The sequence below is a fragment of the Falco naumanni genome, chromosome 3, assembly GCF_017639655.2.
Source record: "Falco naumanni isolate bFalNau1 chromosome 3, bFalNau1.pat, whole genome shotgun sequence".
NCBI lineage: Eukaryota > Metazoa > Chordata > Aves > Falconiformes > Falconidae > Falco > Falco naumanni.
This window is the reverse complement of record NC_054056.1, coordinates 75,229,057-75,241,195: the sequence shown is the minus strand read 5'-3', so window position 1 is coordinate 75,241,195 and position 12,139 is coordinate 75,229,057. Positions and strand designations below refer to the sequence as shown.

At 42.6% G+C, this 12,139-nt stretch overlaps 1 protein-coding gene across 1 annotated transcript; it reads right to left on the bottom strand.

Moving 5' to 3' along the window:
- Positions 1-8,726: 8,726 nt before the first annotated feature.
- FAM110B (family with sequence similarity 110 member B) lies at positions 8,727-10,232 on the bottom strand. The gene has a single exon (XM_040585716.1). The coding sequence runs from the start codon at positions 10,059-10,061 to the stop codon at positions 8,949-8,951; it is 1,113 nt and encodes a 370-aa protein (XP_040441650.1). The 5' UTR covers positions 10,062-10,232; the 3' UTR covers positions 8,727-8,948.
- Positions 10,233-12,139: the final 1,907 nt, after the last annotated feature.

Sequence of the window (12,139 nt, the reverse complement as noted above, 5' to 3'; positions counted from 1 at the left end):
TTAGGTATTAAACCACACACATCCCAGAGCCTCAGCAGCGCAGGAGTGTCCTGCCCGTGGTGGAGGGTTGGCCAGAACAGGGCCCCAAAGCGCCCCCCTTGCTCCCTCTTCCATAGCAGAGCTGTAAGTAAGACAACCACAGGTGAAGCATCCACCTTTCAACAGTGACCTTCCAAGGAGCCCTGAACATCTCTGAAATGGCCTCTCAGATAAATAACCTTCCACAAAGATTTTTGAGATCACAGCTGACTACTTTGCAGTTTATTGCTTAAATGTGGTTTGAGGCAGGGTAAATTTGTTTTAATATAGCACCAGTCGTACATTGCTCCTGAAACACCTCACTGGTGTTTAGAGATGAACGAAAGGGGCACCCCTGAGGCTTGTTACAAATATACATGATGGCTTATTAGTTCCCAGGTTTTCCATAAGCTGGTCATTAGCAGTTCAGTAAAAATTCAGAGAACAAATCATAACGTGTGCTACCTATGTGTGAAAAGACACAACCTGTGCTGGGCAGGTAGGTCCTGGCCTTCTCCTCACACCAAGACTAGTATTTTGTACTTCACCAAACCTCTTTCTTGCCTCATCTCACAGATCTACATCCTGTAGAAAAAAATACTTTTCATTACTTTTTTCAATACTTTTCATTAAGATAGTTCAGTGCAGATTATACAACTCTTCTGGGAGTGAACGCAGCAAAACTGAAAAATTAGTCATAGCCTAGGTGTGACAAATGCAGCTGCATGTGTGGGCAGCATCTTCTAGGAGAATCGTGGCCCAGATGGTCCTTTTCAGGTGCCTGAAAGGTGCCATGGCAGAGAAATACAGTATGGGGACAAATTTCTTAGCCCAGCGTGCGGAAGAAGCTGTAGATGGGGAGTTTGAACCACCCAGGGTGGTTTCTCCTTCTACACCAAAGGATGAGACAGCGACCGTGCAGCTGCTTCCTTGTGTTCAGATCAGGGCTACGTCCTCTGGCACTCATGTCCGCTAGGTCTCAGGGGCCTGACACAGCCTTTGGGTAACTAATTTTACTAGGCATTATCTTGGTAAGATCCATACACTTCTAAAAATGCCAGGCTACCATGGGACACACCTGCAAGGCAGGAAGATAAATAAAATTCAGAGAAAACACTGGCTTTTTACCCTCTGGACCAAACCAGGCTGATGGCCCAGGCAAACAGTGGTTGCTCCATCCATGCTGCTGTGGGTCTGTCTGGAAGCGAGGAGGGATCTCTGCACACCCATGTGGTTTCCCTGCTCCTGGGGCTCCTACCTGCGGTGCCTGGAGGGCATTTCCCCTTGTGCTGCTTAAGGAGCCAGAAGAATAAGCAGAAAACTAATGCACAAGATTTACAACATGGAAAAAAACCCATCCCGAAATAGGGCAAAATATTAAGCTCTGACAGTAGGTGAAATCCTGCCTTCCCCTCTTAAAATGTGATAAAATTCCCATTGACTTCAATGGGGCCAGAATTTGGGTATCCGGTTTTCCCATGGTCTTTCCAGATGATGCACCCAGACATGTTTTAAAGTTTCCTTATGCCACTCTGGGGAAAATCTGTATGGTTTTATTAGGTTCTTTGGCTCTGCTTCACTGTATGGCATTTGGGGGGGGACACACACACACACACGGACCCCCAACTCTGCAATTTACTGAGAAACAACAGCAAAATAAGATAATAATAAAAACAAAAGTTACAATACAACTTCTTGCCTGCTCTCTATCTACTGAATTCAATGCTGGAGTGTTTAGTGATACAAAGCTCCAAATTTCACTCGGTCTGTAGGAAAGGATTTGAAAGGCCTTATTGGCTGAACATGCTAGAAACAAAAACATGGGAAATCAAAAGTGTTATGACAACTCTTTGTTCAGAGTCCTTCAACATGAAAGAATCATAGAATCATGTAATTGTTTAGGTTGGAAAAGACCTTTAAGATAATCACGTCCAACTTCTAACCTACTGCTGCCAAGCCCACCACTAAACCATGTCCCTAAATACCACGTATACATGTCTTTTAAATACCTCCAGGGGTGGTGACTCAACCAACTCCCTGGGCAGCCTGCTCCAATGCCTGACAACCCTTTCGGTGAAGAAATTTTTCCCAATATCCAACCTAAACCACTCCTGGTGCAACGACATTTCCTCTTGTCCTATTGCTTGTTCCTTGGCAGAAGAGACCGACTCCCACGTTGCTACAACCTCCTTCCAGGCAGCTGTAGAGACTGATACGGTCCCCCTTGAGCCTCCTTTTCTCCAGACTAAACCACCCCCAGTCCCATCAGCTGCTCCTCATAAGCCTTGTGCTCCAGCCCCTCCACCAGCCTTGCTGCCCGTCTCTGGACACGCTCCAGCCCCTCAATGTCCCTCTTGTAGAAAATTCAGCTGATGGACTCAAACCCATAAGCTTGCAGAAAGCGTTTTCAGATGAGTGAGTTTTGTGCCAGATACATGTAAGCTGATATGCTCCAAGCCATGCAAAACACAGACGAAGAAAATCAAGCCTTTGCCAAAACCTAATACTGTAATTTTCATGCAGTCAGACACATTAACTGAACCTGTGCTGTCCAGTCTTATTTGCAGGCCAACACTAATAAATAAGACTATGTTAGTTTTCTGTTGCCCCTCACAATCTATTTAAAATAAAGAAAAAACCCACCATCTTCCAAAACTTTAGTAAAATAAAGTTCATGTTCAGCTAAGAACCCTTTTATCCTACTACTTAAGCCACCCCAAATCACTGTCAGTGCATTTCTAAATGCTCCGTGCTGAGAGTAGCAAAGCTTTTATGGGTCAGAACGGCAAGCCTGACTTCATAAAACATTATACTTGGAAAGCAGGTCATTTATTAAAAGATCTGTTAAAAGCTTCATTTCTTAAAAAGCAAAACTATATACCCACCTCTACATCTTGTCTGAGAGCATTTGCATACACAGATGTTGTCCCAATTTCAGCCCTGTTCTCTTTTTTTCCATCTTCTTCATTTTTTTAAGATATGAGTAGCAGGCACTTACTGAATCAGTCGCACGCTTCGCCAAGCACCTCCTGCTTCCATACACTAGTTCATCCTGTCTCCCAGATGAACACACTAACATCCTTTCCCCACACACAGGGCTGAGGTGCTGGACCCACAGCCCCAAGGCTGCACGAGATGGCAGCCTGGGGATTTTAGCTTCTAAACCTGCTCTTCTCTTACCACAGCGGGAAGTCTCCTGCAACGACCAGGTGAGGATAGACTTTGTCTCTTCTGGAGCTCCCACTGCCCTCTTGTTTTACGGTAGTCTTCAGGCAGCGCTCTCCGGCCGCCTGCCCGGGAACTCGGCACGCAGTGCAAGTGGTCTGGATGCCACAGGTGTGAGACACGGGTACCGTGTTGCCGAACAGCAGAAGGCAAAACAGTATCTACTGCTTGGATAGCGGGCACGTAGCATTCTCTTCACTGCAAATTGTACCACCTTTGCATGCGGTCCTCGAGCCAGCATTTTATATGGAGCCAAAGAAGTAGCAGGAGTATGTATTGGGCGACATAGAGCAGAGAAGGAAATACAAGCAATTTTGGACCAAGAGACTGATACTTCAAGATATGTTTGGTATCCTGTTCTTCATGAGTGTTTTCAATCACTGCTTCTTCCTGAAGAACCACCTCTTGCTGCTTCATCTTGCTTGCAAATAGCATGGCATGCCAGAAAATTTTAAAATAACCCAATAAATAGATTACTATCTGTTCAGGACATGGCAGCTCAACGGCAGCCAGGGTTACTCCGTTGGAGACAGGCTGCCAGGAATATGGGGGCTGTGAAAGACAGGACAGATTGTGGGAAAGTTGCTTTGGGATGCAAGGGCATTAACGTAACTAAGGGATGAGGCTGCTTAAGAAAGGAAGATAACCGAGGACAAGATGACGACCTTGATCATACATTTCAGAGAAGAGAAGATGAAAAAGCTAGACAAGACAAGAAAGGTGCATGCAGAAAGGAAGAATGGAAGCTGGGAAAACTCAGAAAATGCAAGACACCAAGACGGTGGAGAAGACTTGCGGTGTCAAAAGAAGGAAATAATAAAAGCACAGACACTAGCACTCTCTTACTCTTGTCATAAGACTACCATGAAAATTACTTTAAATTTAGAAGAATGACATTTAAGAGACTACAGTTTTTGTTATATAAATGATTATTTTTCATGACAACTAAGGGAAAAAAAAGTCACCCCTTATTATTACTGAGTTTTGATGGGCAGCCATAACCAAATTCTTAAGCGATCAAATATAAAATGTGCTTGAAGGCTGTTCATACCTATGAGGGCAAGACAGATGGTGTGGTGTAGGTGTCTCCACTTTAGATTGTACTGCACCCCAAATGGACAACAACTGAATTTTAGCAGCAATTTACTAACTGCAAAAAACACTAGGACACAGGTTTGGATCACCACTTGGGCTTCCAGGGAGAAAAATGCAAGGCATTCATGAGTTAATATTTCTGACTGAAATTTGCTTATTTAGAGGTTCACTTAACAGATGCCATCATCAGGAAATAAAAGTCCTTAGACTGAACAGACAATTTTAATGGCCTTTCCCATTAAGCTATGGGTGATATATTTCAAGGGGCAGATTATTGGAGTCTTTCTGCTGACAGCAGGTAATGTCAGATGAATTCAGAATATCAGTGAACATCTAAGCCTTGGTAACAAAGATTTTAATACAGTTATATTACAATTCAGGACAAAACACCTTGACCAATTCATTCTTTTGTACGGCACAAAGGAACCTTACACTATATCTGCATTTATATTCATTGCCAAAATAGGCAACGGATCCTTACTGTTCACGGGCACAAAGCTCCAGATGCTCTTATAGTCTAAGCCTAATGTGCTCAGCTACTGGTGTGGCACCATTAATCACATAAAACATGCGTTTTATAGCCTTAGAAAACTGGAACCTCCTAGATTTATTGGTTTGACTACTCTGCACAATAAAAGTTTCTTATGAACAAGTAAGCTCTGAACATAACGTACTAAACATTACCATCCCATAATCAATAGGTATTGGGAAGACTGTTTTTAAGGTTTAGCTCTTTTCCTCTTCTCTGCACACTGAAATTATTCAGCTCTGTACTGCAGAGCTCCATTAAGCACTTTGTTTTTCATTGAATGACTGGAATCAAACGCATATGGCCTCCATGGATGGATAAACTGCTGTAAAAAGAGATAAGTCAGCAATACTGATTCGCTCTGTTGTCTGAGCGTGCCTTTTGATTTTTGAATTTCTGCCAAAAGCATCAACCATTCTGTGTTTACCCTTCAAAAGCCCTCGGTCACTCAGATGGTGCATACACTCACAGCACAGCGTGCTCTCTTGCAGAAACTATTAATAAAAAAGAAAATTTCAGTACTTGTATTCATTGAATCTAAATTTGTGGCACAGATCCTACGTCCCTCATCTTTCTCAACGTTGTTACTATATAATATGAAGTGATTAAAAGACCGGTTTTACTTTGCTGCCCATCTCTTTCACTCAGAGAACTGGTTTATGTCTGCACAAAGCTGTACATGGCTTTCAAAGTGTACTTTGCCACGGAATTTTCCTCTTCCTTTCCCTTCCTGGCAAGTCAAAACAACAGAACTCCCACAAACCTCTGTGGCGGTTTCTTTTGTGTCTGTGAATTCATACTAATTACTGAAGACATACTGCGTTCTTTTTCACTGCTGGGGCCAGGACTGTCAGCACTGGGCTCAGCACCGGCTTTCACAGGATGCCAGAGACTTGCATCTCCCTCCAGATCTGCTGCTGACACGAGAGCTGTTGTTTAACCACGGAGGCTTGCTGTGCACTTTGCACCTGAGTAAATGCCTGCTGGAGACAGCAGGAACACAACCAGAACGGGTCCCTGATGGGGTGTGTGACTTGGTTACAACTCCCTGCAAATCCAACATTCGGCACTCAGGGATCTCCTAAGGCAGAGACAAACAGCTGACCCCCTCGACATGACGGATTACCTGTCTGCAAAGGCAAAACGGTTATCCCCATCTGAAAACAAAAACAGATCAGACACCAGCAAATTGGTTTTTATGCAAACGCACAGGTAATGGCAAGACTATAAATACATAAACCCTATCTGCACAAACCGTAATGAAGCGACAAATGAAGGCAATTGCTACCTGCGTGTTCAAAGCCTGGTGGACATTTTGCAGTCTTGTGATTTCTATTACTGCAATCTCACCAGAGCTGCAAGTTCAGTTGACTGTGAAGGTCTGGGTCCTGTAAAGCCTTTTTCGCGCGTGTATTGCATGCAACAGGGAGAGTGGAGTCAGAGCCTGCGCGGTGTCAAACGTGCTGCTTAAGATCTCGGGTGAGGAAATGCTCTCTTACAGATAGCTCACAAGCCCAAAGCCCTTGTGGCATTAAAAGGAAATGAATTTGATTTCTCAAGAGCCTATGGCTTCCTAACAAACCCTGGGAAACAACTTCAGAATACCAGCATATGCTCTAATCCATTTTCTAGTTATACAGGCTTCTTTATTACTGTTTTTGGCTGACAACAGTTGAGATAGCGTGTTTGTCATAATTTTTAAAACAATTGAGAGAGAATAATGTGAGTGCATTTTTATTTTGGTTTTAACTTCTTTATTTCATTGCTGTACAGCTGCATTACACTTGGCTTGAATCCCTTAAGCATTATTTTCCTTGGCAAAATAGTCACTGAACTGAGTAGAACTTACTATTGGAAAAATATGCTTGAAAAACCAGTGTGATGTCAATGCCAACTGAAACCCATGGAGCTTTAAATGTCACAAATGTGCCTGTAGCTGAAATACACAGCTCCTCATTTTTTTGACCGAACTAGGAATGTTGCAAATCTTAGGTCGTGAAACCAACTGTAAAAACCATAGAGTAGCCTCCTGAAACTGAATGTGTGCTTCCCCCCCCCACCCCGCCCCCTTGCCCCATGAACAACCATTTGGAAAACAATTATATAAAACCTGACGTAGGATAATTCCATAGGCAACAAACGACTGTGTGGCTCTGCTTCCAGTTTTGCCTGCATGAACTGTGGCTATCAGTGAGAAGATGAGCCACAGGCTTAGAGAAAAGATAGAACCCGACTTTGTAAAACACCTTTAATATTCAAATATATAAATAAGCACTACTGAAGAATAATTCAGAAGACTGCAGTGATGCATTATGAACAGATGCTATAAACGGGAGCAGTAACATTGCTAGGTAAGGAAGAAGCAAGCTATTTTAGGAGTCTTGAAAATCTCTTCTAGTTCTTCAGACAGATCATGCTGCTATAGTTACTTTATAAAAAATTATATTCTGAAAAGCACTTCAGTAAAAGTAACCTTTTACTGAACTATTATTTAACCAAGACCTTCTACAGCACTAAAACACACTGCAATTGAGTTCCTGATATAGTTTTAAGAATGGGAGGGGTAAAAAAAGAACAAAAACCCTACCATACCTGCACCAGGAGCTATTTATTAGCATAACACTCTTCCTTTTAAAGATTTCGTAACAACTGAAGTATATACAAAGTCTTACAGCATTTACACAATAAAAAAGTTTCCTATTAGCTGATGAAGTATAAGGTAGTGCTGCAATTTACTTCAAAGCATGTATACAATAATAATGAAGCAGACCACTGTACTTTCAACTTCTCTGCTACCACACCACCACTGTCTGTTGAAATGACAGTTAATTAAACCACTGGGAAGACACAGATTGTCAAAAGATTTGTAACAGGTTGACCTGCAGCACTAACCATCATAAAGAGGAGGGATTAAAAAAAAAAAAAAATAAAAGCAAAGCTACATACTGTCATGTTTCTACACTTTCCTAGAGCTGTAACAAACTTTCACAGCCTTAGATATAACATATGCAAGACAACATAATCACAATTTTTTTGATATAGTTCAGCTACTGAGTGTATTTACTTCTGAACAGGAGGTGTTATATTGATATGGCTGTGTGTTTCCATTTTTGTTCATTAACTGTTCAAATAGTCCTACAAAAAAATTTAAAAGACAGCATGGAATTTGTAGTCATGATGCATTTGACTAATAAAGGCATTCAATATCAGCTATAGGATCTAATCATTCCTGTCAAAAGTTTAAGACCAGGAATCTTTGAGTAGAAATCAAACCCACAACACCCTGTACCTACTCCCTTTTCATCTGTTGACTCCAACTTTGTTTAAGCTTTTCCAACAGGGATAATACAAAATCATTAAAATGCTTACAATAACCCAAAGGCAGGACTCATTTAGTTTATGAGAGGTCAAGCAGAGTCACTGGACTACTTCTGCTGTAAAACTGAGGGAGCTTACCTAGAAAAAAGAAACCTTTACTGAACAGTCCCTTACTACAAGTAGGGATATATAGTTTAACAACGACACACAATTTAAGAACGTAGCCTTTTAGAAGCAGTTTCATATGTACCAATAATGCACTTTCAAGAAGAGATAAGGTTGCTTTGCCTATTGTTGTATGCCTAAACCTCTTATTTTGGCCAATTCTATTTCTCCCCGCCCCCCCCCCCCCCCAAAGGGATCCTGTTTCAACTCAGAAACTAGTAACGTCAGTTGTCAATATCTGCATTAAGACAAAAAGTGACATATATAAAATCCACAAGGAACCACATAAATACCAAAGAAGTCATATAACCTTTCCATGTAAACACTTTGATTATACTGAAGCCCTAATTAGATTCTCGTCTTAAACTTTTGGCAGATAATGTGTATGCTGAGCCACGCTTTGTAGTTAGTTATTGTTCAAGTGGAAGCCAGATCAGCTCACATGTTGACAGGCATGCAACTTGGAAACATTGCACAACAAGCAACACAAAGAGATTTGAGAAGGGTACAAGACTTCAAGTCGACTTCACAACCCTTCACAACTGAATATTCACAGACAAAGATACAGTCCTTGCTTTTTCTACGGTGGATTTTTCTCTCACACATGGGACACTTTCTGTGACTCTCTAGCTTGCTTGATGCTATATAACCACTTGATGATTCTGGCATTTCTTTCAATGGCAGAAATGCCGTATGGCACACGGTCATTGGCACTGTCATCATTTCTAAGGTCACTGTTGCTGTCCTGAGACTGTTCACAGTCTGAGCTAATCATGCTTGCACTGCGAAAGTTGAGGGATATAATATCAGAGTTAGCCCTTGCAAAGTTTTCCATCCCGAGGTTTTCAAGCTCTTCAGGATCCAGTCCGCAGTAGTTAAAGAATCGTTCAACATCTGCGTCGACACGAAAGTATCTGTCGCTCAAGTCTGATTTTGATCGCTGTAGGGAGGGTCTTCTACTAACTCCGCATCCAGACTCGACTGCCTCAATCTCTGGGGATTTCAGGGTGGTGATGGCAGCGATTTTGGGCTTTGGAGGCAGAGGTGGGGCTGAACTACTGCAGGGTATTGCTTTTAAGGGCTTTGCACTAGTTACTTTCCTAATGTCTGAGGAGCTGTGAGAGACATGCAAGAAAGTCTCAGCTGACTGATCTAGAAGCCTTCTGCTGACATTGGAGCTGCTCTCCTGCGGGCTGCTACGGCCCTGGGTGGGGTAAACTTTCAAAGACTCAGCAAACGAGTGTCGGTTCAGCTCTGTCGAATCAGCTCTGTGAGGCGGCCAGTTTCGGGGACCGTGCTTATGCCCTGAACCTGAGCTGGAGCCTTCAGAGCTGTTGATGATGTTCTTCAGAATCTCCAGTTTCAGATTTTCTCTCTGGACGCCGCTCTCGGTCTTGGCATTGTTGCTGAAGACTTTCAAGGTGGGGCTCCCCAGGGCCCGCTTGGCCGCAGGACAGACCGGCGGCTTCGCTAGCACTGCCGGCTTCACAGGCTCCTGCTTGGCGTTGATGACCTCCTGGCTCTTGACATATTTCGCCTTGTCGGCTTCCAGCCTCTCCACCGCACTCAGTCTTTTCGGATTAGGCTCCGCCTGCCTGCGAAAATAGTCGGGTCCTTTGTTCAGGATGCGGAGAGGAACAGCGGACGTGAAAGTCACGGCAGGGCTGACCGGCTTCACCATGCTACCTGTCGGTAGTGTTTCTGTAGGCATGTTTGGTGGTCTTTCCCCCGCAGCCGTTTTGGATTCTTCTCTGGGATCTCCTAAATGCACGGTGCAGAAACATGTACATTAAGCACAATGAATAGCCGATGAATCCTGGGATCTGAGCGTTAGCAGCAGCGCCTCATCTCACAGCTCATTAAATAACACTGCGTTTCTCTTTTAAAGGCAGCCTTTGTAGGGCAAGGCCACTCGACACAAGTCCGTATTAGTCTGCTCTGCTGACTCCTTTCTTCTCGCTGAAAGATGCAGGAGTCTCGCCGTTCCCTTTGCGCTCGGCGACCGGCAGCGATCTGAAATGCAGAATAACCAACCACACGTTAGCAAGAGCGCCTGACATCAGAGCGATAGCAACAGCCGCCTCCTGGCCCTCCTCTCCATCTCCCACCACCGGACGGATGGGATGCAGCTGCCGGCACGGGGGAGGCAGCGCTCGGGGTGCCTGTGCCCTCCACTCGCCCTGCCCTGCACCCCCTCTGCATCTTACAAGAAATGTGTTGCTTGCTGCTTACAGTCTGAGCTTGCATTTAACAAAACTACGCTGGAAAAGAAAAAAATAAAATACAATTAAGCCCTACCATGATACAGCCATGCATTTCTGACGGGAGAAAGGGAAGCAAAATGTGTCAATTCAGAGACTCAGACCCACCTATCACCCGAAGATCAATGAAAAAGCACTTTCAGACTAATATCTTTGGCTTTGATTAGTTGATTTGTGTATATATTTTATCTCTAAACCACAAATGTTTATCTCCTTATAGGCAATGTACTCTGCAAATCTAAGAAATTAAGTGTATTTTCCTTTTTTATTAAATGATCCAGAAAACTACCTGGTCTAAAAAGCAGAGAGAAAACAGACACATGTAGTGTTTTAAGTGCAATGCACACCTTTCATCATTAATCTAATATAAAAAAAACCCCACAACCAATTAAAAAGTAGGCGATGTCGCTAAAGCCACGGATTCTAGTTCAAAGTCTGTTTGAACATTAGTCCCCAGAGCACCGGTGCTCCAGCAGTAAAATAAAGCTTTGCAGGTTCCTGTGATCACCTTACAGGCTTAACATCAACAAAAAAAGGCTTTGGGTTTTTTTTGATGAAAGATTCTGAGAGCACACAAACATTCTGACTGGGTTTGAAAGAAAAGAACTTGTCTTCATGTTTAGATGTAATCATTCAAGTTTTCTACCAAGCTCTAAGTGCAAATGAAGTTTACCTTAATCTAAATTATTTTAAGATCCTATCACTTAGGATTGTCACAACAGTTTAAAATCCAACACTACGGATGACGTTACAAGTGCTGTAACAATTCTTCCCACATGAGGCACTGAAGGGCACTTATCACAGAATCTACTTTTCAAGCAGTGATTTTGCTAATGGATCTCATTTATTTTATTACTGCCCCATTAATCTGTGCTGCCCTTTTGAATATACCATTTCTCTTATCACTGTGTTCTTCAGGGAGAGAAAGAAAAGCAGCTGTTGCTTCTTTACTCATTCTAAGGAACACGGAGCAGCATCCTTCCCAGGGATGACTCGCTTTCGTGTGTACTATCATCCTGCGTGTGCTCATCCATCAATACCCAACTTACTAACATAGGGTGTGCCATCAGTACATTGTTTAGAAAAAAAAAACCCCAAACAAAACGCCAAAAATTTACCTTCCAGCTAAAGATACATTAACAGTAAAAAGAAAACAACCTTGAGCACTGATTCCCAGAAATACATGATATATACATTGAATACTCTCTAAATCATCCAAGGTCAAAGCAAGCAAATAAAATATATAAATGCTATAATGAGATTATAGGAAAAAAGCTGAGCTTTCTCCTGAAGGCTCACTGTCAGAAGCATTCTTCAAATATAAACTAACATATTTAGGTGGGTGATAAACCAGACACGCACGCAGTGCAATTGAAAGGGTAGTGAAATGTTAATTAAGCTTCCCTTTCAATGTTGTTTTATAAATCCTAGTGCTAACTCCTCAGTAGTTAGACTTCCTGAATTTTAACTAAATCTTTCTGAAAGAGAAAAAAAGCTCGCTTTCCTCATTTGAATCAACATATTTATT

Coding starts and splice junctions, on each gene's coding strand:
- FAM110B (XM_040585716.1), bottom strand. CDS start 10,061: ATGCCTACAGAAACACTACCGACAGGTAGCATGGTGAAGCCGGTCAGC.